Source organism: Diorhabda carinulata, chromosome 2, assembly GCF_026250575.1.
Source record: "Diorhabda carinulata isolate Delta chromosome 2, icDioCari1.1, whole genome shotgun sequence".
NCBI classification, from domain to species: domain Eukaryota; kingdom Metazoa; phylum Arthropoda; class Insecta; order Coleoptera; family Chrysomelidae; genus Diorhabda; species Diorhabda carinulata.
Genome location: NC_079461.1, coordinates 36,812,147 through 36,836,485, shown reverse-complemented (window position 1 = coordinate 36,836,485; position 24,339 = coordinate 36,812,147). Strand labels below are relative to the sequence as shown.

The following is a 24,339-nucleotide window of genomic DNA, read 5'->3' as shown; positions in this document are numbered from 1 at the left end:
TTTCGTAGACGGCGGCGAACTTCACTTGTTTAGATAGCGTGAACGCACGCGCGTTCGTCACAGTTAACGGCGTTAACAGCGATTACAAACACCATTGCCAATAGTTGTATTTAATATCAGACTTGGGGACAAGTAATCGGAAATACTGTCTTGGAAAATCATAAATGTCGTTAGAGGGTTTTTACTTGGATAATCACTGTTTCTTAATAATGTTGGTAAGTTAATGTGGAGGAAGGCGCGTATATAAATTGTCAGTTAATAGCTAATTTTATTAAATCACTAAAAACGTTTTCTTTATCGACGTTAAGCTATATAGAGGCTATTGTGATGTCTATAGCGCTTCTCGTCATATGGTAGCTTCTTTTATGAGTATTAAAACAATGTGTTCATCATTAATGTTTCCAGTTATCTCAGGTTTTGAAGGAAACTAATTAAAACTTTATTCTAAAAACAAAAAATGGTATATAAATGAAAGACGATATAATTTAAAGTGAACGCAAATTTCTATTTAAAAATCAAACCGGCAACGCCGGTTCTATTGTCGTAACGTGCACTATCTAAAAATTCAAATCATTTCCTCTGTTGATACGTTATAATCCAGTCAAAATAAGTCATAACTTAGCCAAAATTCGCATAGAGCTGAAAATTTTCAGAGACGTTAAATAAATCATTATAAATGAAATGTCAAAAGTCCCTTTCGATCCTACTTCTGAAAAAAATTTTATTCAAGGTCGAAAGTACAAAATTAAGGTTTTTTCCATTTTTCTCGAAAACAGTGAGTATTATCGTAAAAGTAGGTCAGACAAAAGTTGTAGATCACACAATTCTCTACAAAAATGGTCAAGTCACTTTTTCTCTTACGACTCGCCATTCGTGAGATATCGCGGTTTTAATCATGATCAAACTTTCTTTATTACAATAGATCGTGGAGTATACCTACTGGGGCCAAGTACATTACCTCATAGGTGGTGCGGAAATGTGTGCATATTTTGTAAAATATGAATTTTCTAATGATTAGAACCGCGATATCTCTTATAATGATATATTTAACGTCTCTGTCAATTTTCAGCTCTATGCGAATTTTGCCTAAGTCAAATGTCTATTTTGACTGGACTATTAAGTAAAGCTCGAGTTGAAACTTGTGTTCGTTGTGTCTATATATGAATATACATGAACAACGTTTTGCAGAAGAGAATTAATTATACTTCGATGTAGAATGAGTATATATGCAAATGTACAAGTAATTGCAACTTGTATTTGAATATTTGACGAATATACTCAAATAACCAATCGGTAAAAACGTCTTTTTTTATATATAATGTGAAGGATGTATCAGGCAATAATAGTGACATCTCTTCCATCCTATTTCACGATGTTGGAGATTGTAAAATCGAGTCAAAATAAGTGAACCACTTCCTCTCTACAACGTTTCGTCAATTTTGATAATGAGATTATTCCGTGGTTGGAATCCCTGTCCACCAGACTATTTGTTCAAATTTTCAAACGAAAAATAGTCACTTTTGAGAAAGTCCAGTGAAAAGGGCGACAGAAGAAGACATTCATAGCTCAATTCTAGTCTATAACTTAATTCGTGCGGTTTTTTTTCTTCAAAATTTGATATCTTACTCTGATGTGAACCGTTTTCCAGTGAGAGCGTTCTGCATCGACCGGAACAAATGGTAAACAAAGTCAGGGCTATAAGGCGGGCGAGGTAAAACTTTCCACTGTTTTCCATATAGTTCTTAACCGGAATAGCAACGTGGGGCCGAGCGTTGTCATAAATTGCCTCGTGTCTGATCGCATATTCCTGGCGTTTTTCGGTTACTGCTCACTTCAAACGAATTAATTGTGTTCGATATTGTTCTTCATTGATGGTTTCAGTCGATTTTAGCAGCTTATAATACAGCACACCCTTCTGATCCCACCAAATAGAGAGTATTAGCTTCAAACCATGGATATTCGGCTTTGCCGTTGAATTGGCTGGTTGACCGGATTTCACATATGATTTTTGGCGCTTGGGATTGTCATAATTAATATATTTTTCATCGCCAGTAACAATCCGATGAAAAAATGACGTTTCGGCAGCATTTCGGACATGCAAAACCGCAAATATATACAACTGCTTTTAAAAATTTTTAAATGGCTGCTTGAGTGACACGAGCTCTTTTTGTATTTGGTAACAAACTTTATCGAGTAATGCTTCCAGTTCTTTTTTGGCTGCCTAGAACGTTCATCGTCTTCCAAGTCAAAATCACCACTTTTGAATTGTGGAAACCACTTTTGGTACGTTCGCTCAGTTAGAGCATGTTCACCGTAAACTTCCTCCAAAATACGATGATTTTCGGCAACATTTTTCTTCATATTAAAGTAATGAAGAAGAACTCCCCGCAAAAACACTTTTTCAGGAACAAAGTTCGATATATTTCAATGAAAAAATAAAAAATTATTGTTGTTAACGCTCCAAATGAATGACATATACTGAAAAGCCAAACAATAACAGTAGCTTTCTAACCAAGGAAGAAGATCGGAAAGATTGAGCGAGAGACGACTAAGAGAAGCTTGAAATAATAGAAAACAATAGGCATCGGACATCATCGCAGGACGTTCCAACACGAATTAATATATGTCTAGATATTATTTTGAACCCATTGATACAGTATATATTTTTTTTTACCGTATCTCTGTTGGTTTTGAAGATTTTGTCTCGAAGTAGATATTTACAGGCGTGTTTTGTGTATTGATAAATTTAACTTGAACACAAATTCATTTAATTTTATTGCACTTGAAAAGTCATACAAAAATGATCCCAAATCAACCATTTGAACAGTACCAACGTATTTATCGTTAACATAACAATCATAATTTTAAAATAAAAAGACATATTCACGTTCACGATAATATTTTGATTAACGGTCCTTATTAAATCTTCCAAATGTCTATTATCTCCTTGAGCCATTAAATATGCTGCTTCTCTAACATCTTCAACGGGATCATTTATTGGAATTTCTTCCCTTACTTCCCCAGTTCTTCTGTTGTTTAAAGTAAACACGTTCCTATCCATATATCGTTTCTTTATTCAAAATTAAAGTACTTAAATCTCGTTGAATATTCTTTGTATGTTTGTTATAAAAGTAAAGCTCGTCGCTAACGGATTATGTTCAATTATAAATTCGTAACACTGTTCAATTTTCGGTTTTATTCTAATAATTTCAACCATTTCTTATATCCTTTGAACAGACCTCGATATTTTCTGGGATTGAGTCTGTAAAAAGTAGATTCGGTTTGGGTACCTTGAGAGCACTTGACGAGCGCTGTGGTAATTGGATTCTCTTCGTCGTACGTCGATTTCAAAATATCTTCGATAATATCACAACACACTCTCGATATGTATTCTTTAGTTTTGAAACTCACTTCGTAATTGTCCAGAAGATTCATATCCGTTTTACTTGAATTTTGACATTACATCAAAATTTTGAACTTTCAATTCGGAAAGAAAGTTTCCATAGCGATACGAAATGATAATCAGACTCGAAGCTCGTTCCCTTCGTATTTCCATCAAATCGGATCTTCTGACAAGAGTTATCATTAAAAATAATTTTCCGAATTAAAAGTTTTATATAATTAATTTATCAAATACAATCGTATCGGTTCGCGGTCGTTCATGATCTTCGTCTTTTGAAGAAAATTGGGACTAAAATTTATTTTCAAAAAACTTAGTAGCAGTAAATTGCACTTAGATTTTGAAAATGAAGATTGAGGAACAGACAACGAAACGAATGAAAGATTGTTTACTGCATTTCTCTGAAGATGAGTATTTTCCTGACGGTAAATTTGAGAAAATAAATTTCCATATAAAAATGACGTTTTAGGAATAAACACTATATCAATTATGGTGAGATGTATCATTTAGTTGAAAAGACGTATCCTGTTACACATTGAGAAAAAGATTTTGAATCGCTTCACGTAATTTTCCTTGGAAAAATTCAATTTAAGACTTAGTGTTTAAGCTTTAAAGTGAAATGGAGCAATTACAAACTCCTACATGAGCAACAACCTCAATCTGTTGTCGAGTATTTAAAGTTTGGAGATGATGCAAAGAAAGTTCTTTTAGTAGATGTATGTAAGGACTTCAATTCATACATTATAAGGAAATAAACATCATCAACTGTTTTAGTTTAATCAAAAAAAGCATTTCGTTTGTACACATATTTTTCTCTTCGGAAAAGACTTCTTAAGGCCCACTAAATATCTATTTTAAAAGGCAAAACTTACTGAATATATTTAGAACCTTTGAACTTCTTTTCTATTTCTATTAAGGGTCAGTAATATGTTTTTTTTAGGCATCTATATAGTAAAAAGATTCATTTGAACTGTACGAAACTGCTATACCGTTTGTTTACGTTTTATATCTTGTCCAATTTGGTACGCTGGCCCATCTACATGGTATTTTAAATCAATTTATAAGGCAAGGTGTTTCAAAATCGACCAATATCAATAAAAACATTTCGGTTTTACGCTTCTTCGTTTTTTCTTATTCATTACTATTGTAAAACTTAACATGCAGTTAATAGGTTTTCGACCGATGACGAGGAGTTCACTTTATTAACTAGAATTGTTATTTTTATCGTTATATGTCCAAGCTTCGTATGAACTGCAATATTTACGACTAAACGGTCACCTGTTCTCGGCGTTTATGAATGGTATAATCCATTGGTTATAAATAGGAGTTGGTCACTATCATTCAACCGCCAGTGTCGTCGAAATAAAAATGCACACAAGTCTTTGAGCAAAGTCTCGTTCGAAACGGTACTGATACTGATGGATGGACGACAAAAATTCTTAATAAAAACCGAAATTAAATCGAAACACGTTATTCATTAAGATGTCATGTAAAAATTTAATTCCAAAACTATGGTTTTTGTTGTTTATTATTAGAGCGACGCCACTGGATAAACAGGCACCTGACAAGAAGCGTTTATGACAAAATACTATACGGTGTTGTCCCTCTTTAACAAAAAAATAAATAATAAACTCACCAAAATAGCGACAGTCGGATTTATAAATCATCATATTATATAGCACCTAATCGATTATTTCATATTTTTTGAGCAGATGACGAAAATAACATTCAAAAAAAAAACAAGAATATTAAACTGATTAAGAACTTATGAAACAGATCGTATAGTAAAGATGCAATTGAAGGTGAATAATTTGTTCTTTTTCTAACGATTTTTCCAATTTTCTTTTCGATTTCAAGCAAATGCAATGCGATTAAGAAGCGTCGAAAAAGTTCAACTCGATGTAGTCGAAACGAAAATGATTGATAAGAGTAGTCCAACATTTAAGCATTCCTTGGACTACAATCAAACCAAGACTATTACAAACAATGGTTTTAAAACATAAGTTTATTGTATCTAACCCGTCATTCAATATATGTGAAGTACCCTTTGACAGAACTTCTTTGAATTACTCAAGAACTTCAATTATAGTTCCGTCATTTGACAAACTATTATATAAAGAAGAAGTTGATAAACTTTTCCCTCGTAAACCACATTCAAAATACTTTTCGACAGATGGTCGGAAAGTTAGATCTAACTTTAATATACCCAACGTAATTACTGCAATTTTTTCTATCAAATCCTGCAAGCATTTGAATCTTATAAAATTGTGTCAATGTGTTAAACTCAATGGGAGCAAACACAAAGTTACTCTTATGTGGCCAAACGAGAAGAAATCAGAAACATAAAATGAGGCTTCGGGTCTAAAACCATCGAAAAGTTTTCTTTCCTATCCCACCAACTGGTATGAAAAGGTTTTTACACCAATTACTACAAGAAGAACATCGGGAAAATTCGATAATTCGATAGTAATTCACTGTAACTACTGTACTCACATTCAAGTTTTTTAAAGCCAGAAGAGGTTAAGCGCTTATCCACCAAGCAGGTAGCTGACTTTACAAAGCCTTGACTAGTAAACAGTCCAGGGTCTAATGCATCTGGTCCACTCTGAGAATCACTTGAGAATAATGCAGTCTATGGCTCCAAGTTTCATGGATTTTTCATTTGATCATAATATAAGTCCAGTCCACAGAGAAACATCAAGTATATATTTGAAAGGAACAGTCCGCTACCCAGAAAGGATACTCAATGTAACACAGCCATTCCGAAAAGTTAATATTCCAAGAATAAGAAGATTGAGAAGAAAATTCAATTTGCAGTGCCAGCAAAAGTGCACTACTTATTAAGATAGCTGTGGCAGGTTCAAGACAAACATGAAACTGAAGAAAACCCTTAAATTTAGATTATTCTATATTCATTTATATATTTTTGTTTAGCAACTATCAAGAGAAGGCTCTTGTTTTCAAAATGTGGATTCTGTTAAATGCTTCTTAATATTTAACCAAATTTAATTTGCTGTTTTAGTCTATTCGAAATTTTAAAACGTTAATATTCACTATTCTGAAGAATGTAAAATATTCGTGTCAATATTTTTAAAACGAGATAGTTATTTCTAAAAATACGTTATGTACCTACGATAATTCGTTAGCTATTAGTCAGTAATTACTAGAAACAGTTTTTGAAATCAATTTTGCAACAACTCGACACATTGAACATCGCTTCCTCGAGTCGACGATAAATATGATTAATGCTAAAAACAATTATCATATATTTTCGTCTTGTTTTAAAATTTTGATATTTTGAAATCAAGATTTACTGTTCCTCTATTAGCCACGACGAAAAAAAAATTTTATTCCATTTTAGACCGTGTTAGACCGTTCTGATGAGGAACAATAACATTAAAACCGGTCAATTGATTATGCATCTCTCCTTGCAAATACGCGCCATTGGAGAAAGCAGATCAGGTTTTCAAATAATTGGAATTGAAAGCAAATGGTTTCTGTACTCTTTAATGAGGAAAATGTCCTAAGCAAACTTAATATAAATATTCCGTTTATTTTTTTTATGTTGATGTTTATTTAACTGTCATAATTGAACAAAATAATTAAATTACTTTAAATGGAAAGATGTAGAGAATCATACGGCAACCAATACATTGTTTAATTGTACAATAATTAATGAAGTACTTAAAATAAATTAAACCTAACTAAATTAACAATATTTAAATTAATTATTACTCAAGTAATATACTGTTGGACGTTTTTGCGAAAATTTAATTGTTCTTATGAGGGATTTCAATCATCAAATAAAAGAATTTTGCAAATAAAAAAATATATACGAGGCCGTTTTTTTTCAACCTCCGCTATTACCAAAAGATTGGGACACTTACTTGGGACATTTCTCATATCTGTGGACAATCTTTTCAATACCCTCTTCAAAGAAAGTTGCCGTCAATGAATTCAAGTATTAAACAGACCTTGAAACTTCTGAAAATTCCGTAGAAAAAGCAGTAACGGTGAATCTGTTGCACCAGTTCATCTAAAACGACAGATTCGCGTCTTGGTCCCCATCATTCACGCACAACACCATCACTCATGAGCTTTTCCCCATACACACGACTCATTCTCCTATAGATTTCTGCAGAAAACGAATCACACTTCGCAATTCGCACTTGGCGAGAGTATCAATAATGGCGGACATGTTTACATGGCTGTAGCACAACGCCGACTGACGCCCGAATGTCAACAACGAAGGAATGTTCAGTGCGAGAGCTTGGGGCCAACGATTTACTGATAGTATAACGAGCCTTGGTAAAAAATAACTTATATATGAAATAGTAGTGTAGTATATAGATGAAACTGAACATTTAGTACTAAGAAATTGGGTAAATTGATGAATTATTTAATAAAGTACGTAGCGGTTAAGGTAGGAAACGAAACGATTAATCAGAACATCATTTCTGTCGTATAAGTATATTCCACATAAAGATTCATCGTGTCTGACAAGCTCTTATTAGTTTTACAAAAGCAACATCTTGTTGCTTAATTAAATACAGCAAATGCTCCCATCGCAGTTATAAATCGAAATTATATTTCTGAAGCATGACACCTGTAGAAGTATACATAAGTATAAATTTTAATTTTTACGCCGGTGTTAGGGATATCATCTTACTGTTATTAATCAATTTCGAAACCGGTAAAAATTATAAAAAATCACAAGAAATGTGAAAGGAAGTTCTCAAATACTAAACACATTATGAAATTATACATGGTGGAATGAATTCCGTAAAATTTCGCCTAGTAATTCGGCCATAGGTTTCTAATCACTTTACTTTTGAATGATTTTTTTTACAAATGTCAAATTCACTTGACATTTTGACATTTGACAATTTCACTACCAGTATCTTCCACGTACCCTTCGTTCAGTGTAGCATCCAAAAACAATGACCAGTGTAGGCATCAGAATTCGATGATTCCAGGTGTTTTTATTATCATTTTACAAAAAACTTTTGTTTACGTAAGACGTCGACACTGCCGATTGACGACAAAGTACTGTAGAATCAAAATTACAAACAAAATAAAGTTAAAATGAAAACGTCTTTCTTTCTAAACAATAAATTGAAATGTACAATGATTGAAAATTCTGCAAGTCACTAAAACTTCATAAAACACGTCAAAAGTACACTCCACATCTACAAACCCACGTTTTCTATCCGTAATATCATCCAACAACGCACTTACATTGTCCCTATTTAACACATTGTCACAAGGGATAACAGCATCATCTGAATTCCAGCAGGACCCCATACGTAGAAGTGAAAGAACAAAATAATACGCCAGTTTCAGTATTAATCATAAGTATAGAGAAGCGAGAAAAAAGAGTCACGCATATTAAAATCGGGAATTATGATTATGTGACAATATAAAGTGAAAAAGAAGAGATGTGTCGTAGCTGTATTAGCCTCTTGCTGTGCTGCTAGCTCAGAGGTTGCCCGTATTTACAAAAGCTTTCTTTCACCTGCTCACGACATGTACAAATAGGCCAGTCGATTTCTCTTAAAAATATTCCTCAATTCCTCTCGATACGATATGACTGACTTACTTTTAACAGATTTCTTTTCCTGGAATATTATTTTGTAATCTACGATTTTGATTGCAGTTGAAACTGGGAAATATCGAAATAATAGTTTCTTTTATCGTTTACTTGCACTTTATTTATTAACTTTGAAACTATTTATATCGATTGATATTAGTGATATGAAAATTAACCGGCCTAAATCGTAAAAATCTTGGCAAGTGTCTTCTCAAGCAAAAGCCTGGTGCAGTGTGACTCGACAGGGAGTCCAGAGGACAACAAATTTCTCACCTAGAGACTAACAAGGTATCTCGTTTAAAATCCATTTTGTGAAGATTGAAATATGAGTGTTTGTGTGCAGGCCAGGTCTCAGGGGGGTCCATTCATAACTTTACAAAAATTACCTTTCAAATAATCGTTAAATAAATAATGTTTGTAACTTAGCGATAACTTCAATGATCCTGTTTATTAAATGTTTATCGCTACGTTCGATAAAATAAATATTGCAGCTGAAGAATATACATATTTTACCTGGTTACAGTATTTTCCGTAGGTAGATCCATTAGAGAAGTAAACCGATAACTTTTACAAGAAAATTATTTTTCTTCGGTAAATAATTGCGTTTCATAATGGCATGTTTTCACGTCAACCGCTTAAAAAAGTTATGATCGATGGACACAACTTTATGCCGGAGTTATTTCCATATTCTAATTTCTCATTAAGTACTTGAAATTTACTTAATCATTAGATAGCAGTTTGATGTTTCTTGGATTGAAAACTTGATGGAAAACAAAAAGAAATGGATGTTTTCATTTAGTTTCCGAAAACATAAGTAGATCTATAAAGAACTGATATTTTCTAAAATTATTTACCGAAACATGCGTATTATTAAGGTCTCTAATGACATTCACATTTGTTTGCGGATTTGTTTGTACATACATTTCGGTTAAGAATTTACCCCAAGCGATTAGATAAAATATCCAATCAGAAGAATACATAATTTTCGATAATGATAATAAATTCAGAAAGGTTTGCTCACTGGACACCGTATAAATACACGTATAAAAACTCGCCCTGTATACAGAGTGGTTTTCAGATAAGTGTATTTTATGTAGTCAACATATTAGAAGTTTTACATTATGTGAAAATAAGAAAATTTATTTCATGTTTTTGACGATTTCAATTTTGAATTCAAGTTTTTTATTCTGACAGTTGAATTTTTCTTTTATGTTATCAATATCATTTTTTTTCTACATAACAGAAAAAAATATTAATGTTAAGTTTGCTTAAGACACTTTCCTCAAGATATTTTTGAAATGAAACAACCAAAAAAATATATATATATATATATATATAATTTTTAAGTTGTTGGAGATATATAATTATGTAAATTGTCAATGTGAAGCCATATTTTGATAAAAATCGAAATAGATCACTTGTTTTTTGATACTAATTTTCTATCGATAGAGACCTAACATCAAGACGATTTATTGAGAGAGATAATTTTTAAGAAAAATAGTTTTATCGATCGTATTTAACAAAATCGACGACAAACAAAAATTTTTATGTAAAACGAAAATTTAACTAAATAAAGGAAAAGGATCATAACAAGGTGATGAAGGGTAGACCACCTTCAAGGATGTTAATCGAACCTAAAACAGTCTACTTCTAATTATAAAATCATTTCGAAAAATCCCAACTGTTGGTGTTATTAACTCGTTAACATAACCGCAGATGTACAACTTAACTGTTACGTGATCAAATAACGATTTGTTCAATATCGTCCATCTCAAATTATTTCATATCATTTGAACTCAACTAAGCACATTGATGTTAATTATGAGTAAATAATTGTGGGTAACCACATTTTCTTTCAATAAATGCGACTATCTCTGATAATAGATAAAATTAGTGACCCAAATCATCCGATTTTGTGCTGATGAGGTTCAAATATCGCAAACACAGAATTTGTTTGACACTCACCTGTCCATTTTTATCCATCTCGTTATTGGTAAGTTTAACTTTTTCGAAAGAAACCACTTGTTTCCTGAGCTGTTCTCCAGAATAAGGTGAATCGGGATGTGCGTATAGTCTATTGGGAGCTGGTGGATCTGCTTTACCCGCTACCAACCACGACGAACGATGGTAGGCGTAGCGATATCGTTTATTATCGACCGGTACTACGTCGAGCAGTACCGCGTATCTTTGATCAGTTCTAATACCAGTGAAAGATACTCTTAACGTAGGAAACATTCTCCTGCAACAAACAACAAACCTTCAATGTATCATATACGAATTAATAATTCAAAATCGTTTTGTTTTTGGAAAACGGTGTCTCATTCTTTGTGTAGAATCCGTATTAGAAAGCAAAAGTGGATTACGTTCTAAATTGGTGTTTATAGTTCATATTCCAAGCTTTTAACTAGTTTCATAAACTAAATGCAAGATGAATTTTACTCCTTCAACTTACTAACTGTTTCTGCTGCATTTTTTGAATCACAATTTTCATCTGCTTCCCAGAACTGTTTTAATAAAACTGCAGAAGCAAGAAGAAACCGTTTCCACCATGTTACATACGTGAAATATTGAAAGCAGCCACAATATATACCAGATTTGTTTTATTTTATTTATATTTGGGAATTTGTGAATTCTATCGACCGTAATAAAATTCTACTACGAATCAGTATAACCAACAAAAATAATGACTGTTCATATTGTGATAAATAGCATTTAACAAACGACTTGCAAGCCTTAATGAGGTGGTAGAAATGCATAAGAACACGATGATTGTGCAGATATTCATGAAAGCGACTTAACTACTATAAATTCAGATTGCTAATAACTAATTTCGGTTCCAGGACGTTGCGTTGATTCGAGTGTACCTATGCATTTACTTCCGTTTTCATATCATAGGCGTCACCGGAATTTTTATGCCACAAAAACACCAAAAAATTCTATAAAGAGTAACAACACATTTAATCGTTATCACAATTAACAGATTTATTTGTTTTCTTTAGCAATTAGAGATATATTACCTAGAGAAATATGCGAAACTACGTTTTAATTATTTTTTGTAGACTACTAAATTACTGTACTAAACCCTTTAACGAGAGCGGACACAAGCCATAAAATCTTTAATGAATAAGGGTGCTAACTAAATATTTTAACGGTTGTACCTCAACAAATAATACACCCTTTAATAACAATTTTTTCGGAAAACCAAATCATAATTATCCGACTTAGTATTTCTAGATTTTTTTGTAAGTATGCATTTAAAATCTATTGTTCGGAGATTTGGGAGAAGATTACAGAAAAATAATTGCACCACTAACAGTTTATACAAAAAATAATTGACGTATGTTTTTAAACTAACAAGGCTTTTTATATTCTTTATCTCATTCATTAACTGTGCAACCATTAAGAAATATTTTCGTATCAGAATGGACAAAAACAAATGGTGTTTGCCCGTTGTCTGAATTATTAACGCAAAAAGGCGACAAGCAAACAACCAACGTTTCTTTTTGTACGATTTACATTTTGCGAGAGCAAGTCATTCCTCATTAAGATATTATTAATAACCGTAGACTAAAAGGATTTTTGTTAACGATGTCGTTCAAGTTGATGCATTTTTAATTAGGTTCCAGACATATGCATAAGTAGTTGAGAAACTAAAGTATAAAACAATATATATATATATATATATATATATAAAGTGAGAAATGATACGGATTGAAATGAGAATTAATGCTCGCAGAGAAAAAACTACGGGATCATCAAAAAGGCTTTAGACCAGAAATTATCGACGCAATCCACACTCCAAATAATAGAAAAGACCATCGAATATAAAAGAGAAATACATGTAGTTTTTATTGACTTCAGAAGTGCTTTCGATTCAATACAAATAGAGAAAATAACAGAAGAACTAGAAAGATAAGAAATTCAACAAAAATTAATAGAAATAATACTAAATACGAGTGACATTATGAAGTGAGATTCCAAGACACAACATCAGAGGTAACGCAAGACAAATAAAGGCGTCACAGACGAGACACAGATAGTAGCATAAGCAGATGATGATAACTCTAATAGCAAACGGACAGAGGGAACTAATAAAGGCAATCAACAAATTACAGAAAAAAAACAAAATTTATGAAATTAGGGGGAAACCTTAAGAGAGAGGAAACCAATTGAGAATTAACTAACGATGGGACAAACGGCCAGACACAGGATAAAGAAAAGGGTACGAAAAGGCTATCAAGCCTATGGAAGGAACAAAAACCTATTAAAAAACAAAATTATAACTAAACAGAACAAAATAAAAATGTACATCACGTATACGATGGAAACAACAGTTATCAACAAAAGGAAAGAGGAAGAACTTAAAACAATCGAGAGAAAGATGATGATAACTATAATAGGTCCACATATAACACAGGAGGGAGAAAGAAAAATACGAAGAAATTGTGAAAGAACTAGCGAAAGAAATATAGTGAGAGATATATAAAAGACTCAACTGAACTGGGCATATAAACCAACTGAAATGATCAAAAGAATAAACCAATGGACTCCATTGTGGCCTAGGAGAAGAGGCGGGCAGAGAAAGAATCGGATAAACGAAATAGAAGAGGACATAAGGGCACTTAATATAGAAAACTGAAGGGGAAAAAGTCTGGAACCGAAAGGAATGAAAAATAATAACAAAAGCAGTCAAAACAAACGATAAACTATAAAGAAATAGAAAAATAGAATACGAGGAGTAATCCACTTCAGAAAAGGATTTTAAAGCACTAAGAACCATAATTAAAATGATTGAAAGGCTTGATGACGATGATGATTCAGAAAACTATATTCATTTTTACTTTTTACTAGACTACAAAGATGTAGATGACAAATAGAACCAAGGGGGATGTAAATAAATCATGTCATCTCCTAACCACACGTTGTATTCTTCATTGTCGAGAGTAAGTGCTTTCTAAACCTTCAAATCGTTTTCTAAGCATGCATTTTTTGTCATGTCAGAACAACCAGGTCTGGTGAATAGGATGGATGCAGCCTTAGGAATAATTTTTACTTTTTAGACATTTTTATATGTTTTTCGTGATTTATTTTGATTTTAGGTCTTTTTTCACAGATAATCAGATTAAAGTAAGAGACCTACTTCAGTGTTTATCTGTTTATTTATTTTATATGTCTTTACCGTTAATTTCTATTTTCTTTTTTTCAAATCCTATAATCATTAATTTTTGTTATTCAACAGTTAAAACTATTTCTACAAAGTCGTGCGGTAAATTATAAAATTGTGATTAGGCAATAAATGCAATAATCATTTTAAATACTTCATCCCGTTCTTCTATTAGTCTTTCTATGGATATTGAATGAAAACGTAAAAATTAATGTTATTATTATAAACATATTGTCATCAAATCTAGACGATTCAACTAAATTAATTTACTGTAAAATTCAAATTTTGTATATTCAGATACTTCCTATGTTTGATTCATTTAATAAACTGCTCTAAATAGTCCAGTCCTGTTAGTTTAAACATTGGAAGACATGAATCCAACATGTTTATTTTCAAACGCTCTACACAGCCCAATTTATGAATATTTTAATTTTTCCAAAAATATCTACTTTAAATTGAACAGCCATGATCTTGAGAATGCAATTTCGTATTCATCATACGAGAATGGTTTAAGTAGTAGCTGGTTCAACAAAGAAAATTATGGAAAAAAATTATTACTATTTTTAACGTAATCCCCTTCTAGCTCCCTCCATACACTTTTCACAGCGATGTTCAATGAGTTCCATACCTTTTTTATAATAATAATCGTCAAGATCTTCATCTTCATCATTAACTACCGACATCTCCTCTTCATTGTTTGAAAATCTTTGACCACCGAGCCATTTTTTTCCAATTCTGGGAAAAGAAAATGATCTGAGGGGGTTGAATCTGGTGAATGGAGTACATGAAGTAGCAATTCATCAATTTTGGCCACTGCGATAACGATTGTTTTTTGATAGTTTTTCCTTTTTCAAGATAATCAATGAAACTTATCTCAAAAAACCGACGCTTTGACCTTGCCTGCAAATGGAACCGTCTTTGTCTTCTTTGTAGCCGGTTCTCCCTCCATTGTTTTGATTGTTCTTTTGTTTTGGGTGTGAAATGATGGATCCACGATTCATCCATGGTTATGAAACATTGTGAAACATCTTCACGACGGTGTTTTTGTTCCATTGTGACAACAAACTTAAAATATGTGCTTTATAGATTTTGTACTTTCTTATACAGTGGTGGTATCTACCGCCATCTCTAGGTCAGGCCAAGTATTTCTGTGATCATCCTCGTATTTGAGCCTGAAGAGAATCTATGTTGAACGTGATTTACAAATCACGTTTCGCAATTTAATTATAAATGTGTTTAGAGTGAGTAGATTAGAGGAATTACAGAAGAATTTAGGTGTGAAGGACTTCTAATTGGTATTTTTTTCTGTTTCCCCTAAAATTTTGTGCATATAATTTCACCTTAACCTCTAAGAATATTTAATAACCAACATTATAGCGACCGCTTCACTTTTACGAACAGGTACCCAACAAACGTGTGTTTCGAAAAAAATAAGTGGTGTTAAAGTTACTAAATTGCCTTTAATTTTAAATCGACAGCCTGTAATTTTGGTTTCCTTGGCCGACCTGATCTCATGTCATCAAAACGCGTTTATACAATGTAGCGTGATGCAAGGTGTAAAAATAATAAAAATTTTTAATCCGACATCATTTTAATTGACAAAAAAGATCAATGAAAATATTTCTTCTTCTACTTAAAAGAATTTACGAAATAAATGAATCACTATAAAACCCTTAGGCCCTTTTTGGCACCAAGCCAGTCTAATCCATTCGCGTCCAAAGCTTTTGAATTGGAAATATTAACTTACCATTAAAACAAAAAGAATGTGTAAATCTGGTTTCATACTAAGCAAGTCCCGTCAAAAGCATCCGACTTGACTGGACGCGAATGGACTAGACTGGCTTGGTGCGAAATGGGCCTTAGTATCAAGATTCACGCCCATCAAAAATGTTAGAGAAGGTTTACGGAAACAAACAACAAAATACGTTGCTGTTAAAATGTGGAACGCTGCTTTTGGAGCGCTAACCATCGATATAAGTAACTGTGGAGAGGGTTATTATCACTGCTTCCTAAAAACACGTTATCAAAATCAGTCGCTGGTCGCCAGCGATAATAATCAATGCAATGCCACGTTCGCAGCGTTCGGTTCGCCGCGACCAGGACGCAAACATGGCCGAAGACTAACGTATTTTCTACGTTAACCAGCAATTAATTTTCAGATTTTGTTGGAATCATCCAATAGTAGGATACAGCTTCTTTAATTTCAACTTTAACAGATATCTTGCATAAATATCTGGGTTAAACTTTATTTGGATGAATCTTTCATACACGCTGTTCATTTCATTTGCTACCCTTTTTCATATCTTGAACAATTTGCTTAATAATTTATCCAGGTGTAATTGGAGAAGATTAATTGCTGTGTTTGAACTTTGGTTATATACAAGCAAGGCTGTGTCATCTGCTAATGTTGCGATGGTTTGACATCGTCGTGGGCAAATCCTACGTAATATATATTAAATAAAAAATGTACCAATATTACAAAGTCCCTGATTTTACTAGACACAGTTCTATCTATCTCCTTTGATATTTTACTATAGAGTTGGTGTGGTTGCTATAGTTTACATAGGACTTCAAGGACTTATATCTGTATCATCACCGATTTCATTAACAACTTATTCGGTAAATCCTTGCTGTTGAAGAAATCTAAATTCGTGATAAGTTATGAATTGTCTTCCTTCTATTATTGAAGTCTCTGAACTAGTAACTTTTGAGATATTTTTGAAAGTACTTATGGTAGGAAACTTATGAATCTGTATCAACTTACTTCATTTAGCTGTTTCCTTGGTTCCGATATTATTGAAATTTGAAATATCTTAATCTGAGTATGGCATTATATATTTACCAAATTACCTAGAATTTTCGCTTTATCGATTTAATTGAAAATAATTGTTTTTAGTTCTTTAAATTCATCTAGTCTTTTTGCATCCGGGCTCAGCTATACCAATCTTATTCGGTACTCTATTAAATTGATTTTTGTTGTAATTTCATCAATTCTTTCACCAGATCTTCCTTAGTCCGTAGTTTGGATTCATTTACAACGACACCTTGTACTTCGAACCATGATTTACAAGATTTATTTAATGAAGAGGTTCTACTATCGATAATCTGATATGAAACGTTCGGGATATTATAGCACCAGCTGTTGAGAAGGGTCAACCACTATTTTACACATTAAAATATATTTATTCACATGCAAAGTAATACGAGATCATAAATAAATAAAATTATAAGTTGATATTTATCATAATATCCTTTCTTTGTTTCAAAGGGTGCCTCTTGGCAGGCAGATGCATGTCAGCTGTGCTCACATATTAATGATTATTTTGCAATTAGCCTCTTTATAAATACTAACACTAAACACACCACCACTGATACCTATTATAAACTCTTGGTAAGAACGTTTAAAACAACATTATCTTTGAAATTGTTCGGAACTCTCTCTAAAAATTTCAAAAAATATAAAAGTGTTGATGGAAATGCCATCAATATTATTAAATAACTTTTTTATAGTTAAATATGTAAGTCAATTACCATATTTGAATTATTAATTCATCCGAAAGACAAGAAGAAAACCGATGATCTTCGGTATGAAGAATAAACGGGATGATTAAGAGTCATTTAATTATTTTTATGAGCTGAATCGAGTTGTTTAATTAATAGTTGGCCTACAAACTCCTCGGGATATTGTTAACTTGCCACCAGAGTCATTAATCAGGACATTGCCGACGTCCCTCTAGGCCTTATACGATTGCATTCAGTCATTACGTAGTCACTTTTAGTAAAGTCTCTTACACACATTTGCGAAAATCCTCATATTATAAATAGTTTTCTCCAAAAATATGACATCGTACATTAAATTAGATAACGCAAACTACTTTGAGCAACCCCACATTTGGAAAGGAACGTCTCAATAAATTCCTCTACATTCCTGGTTCAGGAGAAGAAACGGAATTGGGATAAAGATAAATAAATGAAAGAAGGAAACAATCAGTCCTTCGTTATGTTTTCCCTATATCAAAATATTCAAAAATCGGTTTTAAGCTACCATACTATATATTTCTATTACATGAACGGTCGCTTAACAGATTGGTCAGGAGATAATTTCATAACGATCGTCCCATTAGTTCCGATTTAAATTCTTTTGATCGTTGGGCGATTCTGAATTTTACAAAATGAGTAATTAATTGTTCCTATATCTGAATTGGACCATTAAATAGTATGATCAAGAGCTAACCAACTGGTTCAAAGCCAATCCTTAAAGATCGGTATCAATTTTCCATATTTGAAAAAGTATATGATAAATCCACTCAATCGGAATGTTTTCTCGTATCTCCTCTTCGCATCTAGTCTTGTGACAACAGAAGAAACCAAAATTCATCTCAAAACTTATACTCTTCGAGTAAACCTGGTCTTTCTTTAGCTATTGAAAATAATCCGAAAATAACGAGTGATTTTTTTGCTGGTATCTTTTTGGCAACACTGTTTTTGACATATCAAACGTCAATCGTGTCATGTGTCATTGTCAAACTTGTTCAGTTTGGTCTGTAATTTAATCATGAATCGATTTACGAACGAACATCGCTTGCAAATTATTGAATTTTATCATCAAAATTCGTGCTCGGTTAAGAGAGTGCATCGCGCACTTCTTCCAATTTATGGGCAGTTTGGTCGGGAACTACTCGGTAATTTTGGATGTAAAACCTTGTAAGATACGGCTGGTGCAAGAATTGAAGCCACACGATCTCCCACAACGTCTAGCATTTGGTGAATGGGCGCCAGCAAAGTTGGATCAATCAACTTTTTTATCGAAAAATTGTGTTCAACGACGAAGCTCATTTCTAGTTGAATGGATACGTTAACAAGCATCTGGAGTGAATACCAGCCAGAAGCATTGCAAGAACTACCGATGTACCTCGAAAAAGTCACTGTTTGTTGTGGATAACGGGTCGGTGGCATCATCGAGTCGTACTTCTTCGAAAACGACGATGTTCGTAACGTTACTGTGAATGCCGAGCGCTACCTTGTGATGATTTTTTTGTCCAAAATGGGATAATCGGATATGTCTGACATGTGGTTTCAACAAGACGGTGCCACATGCCACAGCTAGAGCTCGAGTAAAGAAGCAAGTGTTTAGGGATGACGAACCTGAACCTTTTGGTAATGAAAATAACTGAATGAGATAAATTGTCAAAAAATTATCAAAAAAAGGGGAGAATATAAACAATTAGAGTGAAAAATCTTATCTACATTCAACAAGAGTTGATAATAACACTTAGTTGTATTCAAATAATTTCATCCTGTACATTTTGAATACCCGAGAAGCGTTAAACGATCACAGTTCTATTTATTTATGAAATTACCATAAGAAATATGGTACTTTTAACGGCCCTTAATATTAATAATTCTCAAATAAAATTGAATTACTGCCCGGATTAACGGTAACTGCCGTTAAGAAATTTTAATCGCACGAATAAATATGTACGTTGATGACATTTGTATGTGTACCGGGTTAGGATTAAAGTTTTTTTTCGTTGTTGTCGCCATTGAATATTTAAGTCGATGATTCAGAATATCTGAAAATTATCATAATATTTATTGATTATAAAGATTTATTAGGTACTAGCCGTCTTTCATATTTAACGACGTTTTCATCTGTTTTGTTTAAAGTAAATGCATCCAGATACGGTATCATATAAGGAAATATTATCGTGCTTTTCATCTTGTCTATTCCACTACTACCTTTTTGGTTGTTTTATAATTCTCTGAAGTGAATTAAAAATATATTAAGTTGGAATTCCTTCTTGTATAAAATCTTGTATCAAAATAGGCTTCAGTTTCAACAATTGCTTCTTCATTTGAGCTGAATTTCTTACCGGCGAACATTTTTTTACAATCAGATAATAGCCACTGGTCACTGTGGGCCAAATCTGCACTATAAGGTGGATGAGGAAACAATTCGAAGTTTAATTCGTTCAATATAACCATCGTTGTTATCGACTTGTAAATCAGTGCATTGCCTTGATGAAAAAGTGGTTTTTTCTTCGACATGTGAGGCCGTTTTTCCTTGATTTTTGCATCCAAACGATTCAACAACTCTTTGTAATATTCGCTTTTGATTATCTTTCCCTTTTGGAGACAGTAAAAGAACAATATTCCATGCTCATCCCAAAATACTGAAGCCAAAACGTTTCCAGCTGATAATTATGCCTTTGGACACTTCGGACGTGGTTCACTCGCTGTAGTCCATTCAGATGATGATAGTTTTGTTTCCAGAGTGAAGTTATGGATCCATGTTTCATAAACATGGTCAAACACAATAATTATAAACAAGGTGCCTTCTGATAACTTTACGCCCTCACTTAATTACAATTTACGATTAGATATAACCAATTTGTGGACTTTTTTGATGATTTCTGTAGTAACTACCTCAATTGGACCAGACCAGAACGTTCACAATAATCGGTATCTGTACGACCACGTTTAAATTCAGCAAACCAATAACAAACGGTTCTTTTCGATGGATCAGAGTCCGGATAACACTTTTGAAGCGATTCCTGAGCTTGTACATTATATTTTTTCATCAAGAAACAATGATAAATTAACACAAGAAATTGTTTCGAAAATAACAAAAGTAGCTTCAATTAAATGACTGTCACTTTTTTCTGACTAATCGAAATGTCACGAAATTTTACGCATAATCTTTTGAAAGTTGGTTTGGATTTGATAACGACAGTGCCATCTGTGTGTCAGTCAAACGACTCATAAATACAGTCTGACGCGGGTTTCAACAACCAAGTTGTTGTCTTCAGATAACCAAGGTTTCGGTAAATGTAATTGCCGGTGTAGTTAGACTATGTTTCTTATGAAACTTTCTTATTGTTCCTTGCATTGATTTTTCTAAACCTAGTACTAAGAACTGCAAGTTTGTTAACCTGTAGCTGCATACCGTAGTATCTTCTTCCGGTAGTCAGAATCTACACAACCTCGTCGATTTGAGATTACTACTATTGAACGTTTAGACATTTAGATTTCGTTATAAGGGGTATTATGTTTCCCGTTGAGTAGAGCTCTTTGTACACTATGGTAATCATGAATACTCCTATTGAAAACCCTCCAGGGAAGTTGATTCTTCTCTGTAACCGAATATCCGCGTATCGTTGCATGTAGAAATGATGTATTTCTGCATTTTCCCCACACGACTGCAAAAGTCGATGTTTTTTATTTTTACTCAAAGTGTGTAATAACCGATATAGAGGTCTGTTGAGTTTACGAAAACGTTTGTCTTTGTATTGGTGATTTCATCCACTGCAGGATAGAGTTGGCAATGACGCAGGTTCTAGTCTAACCACCTTGTTTGGACTTTCATTTACAATATGGGGATTGAACTAAATTCTGGTAAAGTAAAATCCAGTAAAACCTTTAATATATTGAAATACTAATAGATGTAAGAAAGCGATTTTCCATTTATATTCCGTAATATATTTTCCAATATTGTACATGTAATGGAAACTATTGTGCAATTATCTTTTTTCTATATATATCTTTCAAGTAATTAAATAATTAGAAAATGTTTTTTATATGTTTATATGGAAGTTGTCTCAAGGAAGCGCTGATAACAATAATCGATCAATAAATTAACTTGAACATCGTGTTGAACGAAATTTATGACGATAAAAAATCTCAAAGTTGACAACACTACACGTTTACTTAATACACACTTTACTCAATATCGATTATTTATTTACTCAGTTACAAAAATACACTGCCCATAATAATTCTCCAGCCAGTAACGGTGATCATTACATGCTGATACTGATCGATTTCAATTCTAATAAATCTAAATTATACTAGAATGTTTTCGAGAAAAATTTACCTTGTAGAAGGTTTGTTTTCCTTTTATATTTCAATTGATTTCATCGGTTTTCATTATATTCGTTGATAGCCTATTCAAAATGCCATAAAAATTTTTTGACGTGATTAAATGCAGGTAAATTATTCAGTTAAATCACGCCACGATGTTTTAGAAAGGATTATAAAGTAGGTCATCGAAAGAGCACGCAGAACACACTGGAATTTCGAATTTTTTCTATCGAGGCAACTACAAACATTTAAATTCTGTGATTATAATTTTTTAGTTATTAATGTTAACAGTTCCTCGGTACTTAAGCAATTAATTGACATTTTTATACGTCTCGCTTTAATTTTACATAACCTAACAAAAGAAAATTGATTTAACATAGGGCCTATGTCATAGGGGCAATTACCTACATGTACCTACATACACCTCTCTATAGAAATAAAAAAGTTCACGCTTAGACATTAATCAAAATTAAATTAGAAATTGGAGTGAAATAAAAATAACACGAATACTTATTATAAGGTAATTACCTTATTTGTACAACGCGTTTAAAAGCTTTTCCATTATGGTATTAAAATGAAACAATGGGTGAAGAAGGACTCACGAATTCGCCATCAGTGAGAAGAAGTCAGTTATGTTTGTTTTGAAAAATAATTACCTCATTGTTCTTCATCGGTAACTATTTTATTTCATCCTATTTTTTTTTTTTCTTAATTATAACTAATAGTTTAAAGCAACACCGCCAAGCGTACTACTAACTGATTCAACTATTGGAATCTCATTAATGTTTATACTTAAGATGTAAAAAAAATTGTGATTAAGGTCTCTGTAGCGTAATGGCTCACCTACAGAAGGTCCCAGGTTCAAGTCGCGTCCAGTCCAATTTGTTTTCTATTTAATTTGTTTTAATCTTGATTAAGATGTTAAAAATATCAATAAAAATATAACCTATTTTATAAGGAATCAATAAAACTGAAAATTAAACTTACTTTACGCACTAATACTTGAAGAAAATTACCATTAAACTTTTGTATTTTGATAAAACGTTCGCAAGTAGAAAAAATATTGTATGCAATTCGTGTGTAAAGGCCTTATTTCGAAGCAAGTGATAATAACATTCGTCGTTTACGCGGTTTTTTCAAATTTTTCGTATCAACGCTAGAATTCGGAATAGACTGCACTGCACCTTGCAAGCTGCAACTGTACTAAACTGTTAAGAATATACTTGGACTTTTTTACTAAATGGAAAAACCAACAATCGTATTTTTGATGAAATAAGATTCTTGCAATTAGAATAATCAAAGGACTTTTGGCCTGTCCAAACCTTTTTCTGTGGTTTTGTACAGCTGATGGTCACGAAAGAACGAAAAAGCTCAGGTACATTTATGGAAATAGACGTAAATAGTTTGTGGACTTAATTAGTTCCACTAATAGGTAATAGAGTCGATGAAAATTTTTCCCTAGGAAATTCAACCGAACGACTTGTTGACATATGACCATAAAAATCATTAGGACACTTATTGGTGTCGACACAGCCTACTGGACGATTTCTTTTCTTTCATATAATAACCATTGTATGCGCGTGAAATATTTCGAAACGAATAGCAGCTAATTTCAAAAGTTGTTAACAAAAATACAAATGAACTGCCAAAGTTGAGGTGAATTGTAAGATATGGGATACCATCTCGTTATCCCCATTGTCCTGACGTCACATCTGTCCTGCTTGTTACGTTTTGTACGTAATTTCGAACGCGTTTAAAACCTACACGAAACTGTTGCTACTGCCTACAACAGATGCGTAGGTAGAGGAAAATTCAAGAGGGTCCGATTGAAATATTTGCCTTCTTAAAACACGAGCACGTCCAAGACATTAATCCTCATACTTTTTGTATCAATTGTTTATATAACTACGTTTATTGCACGAATTTTTATCATTCATCGTCTTCATATTCATTAGAATTTCTCCGAGAACATCAAATTGAATGTATATAAAAAAATCCTCACAACCTGTTACCATCTAGTGAAAACGACTATAATCAGAACCCATTCGGTGTGTTTCCGGTAAATGTAATTTATTTTTTTTTTACTCTCAAGACACCTCAACATATTTAATTTTTGAAATCCTACTTTGTGGTTTGTGGAATTGGCAGGATCGGACTAGAACGAATTCGATAAAAAATTATCTTAATGTGAAACTATTGATGACGAGATCTCAATCTACAAGATTATCTTCACGTGAAGCTTCTTCCTCCCATTTTTTTTATCGCCTTTATGTTATTTGGAGCAGGCATATGACAAAATAAATATGTAATTGAGCGTACCGGCAA

The 24,339-nt window shown here is 32.8% G+C and overlaps 1 protein-coding gene across 1 annotated transcript in view; it reads right to left on the bottom strand.

Moving 5' to 3' along the window:
• Positions 1 to 24,339, bottom strand: part of LOC130904014 (T-box transcription factor TBX20-like) — a 52,761-nt gene that overhangs the window by 9,019 nt on the left and 19,403 nt on the right. Inside the window, exon 3 of the mRNA XM_057816505.1 lies at positions 10,956 to 11,229. Coding sequence (XP_057672488.1) covers positions 10,956 to 11,229 — 274 coding nt within the window. The remainder of the gene's footprint in view (positions 1 to 10,955; positions 11,230 to 24,339) is intronic.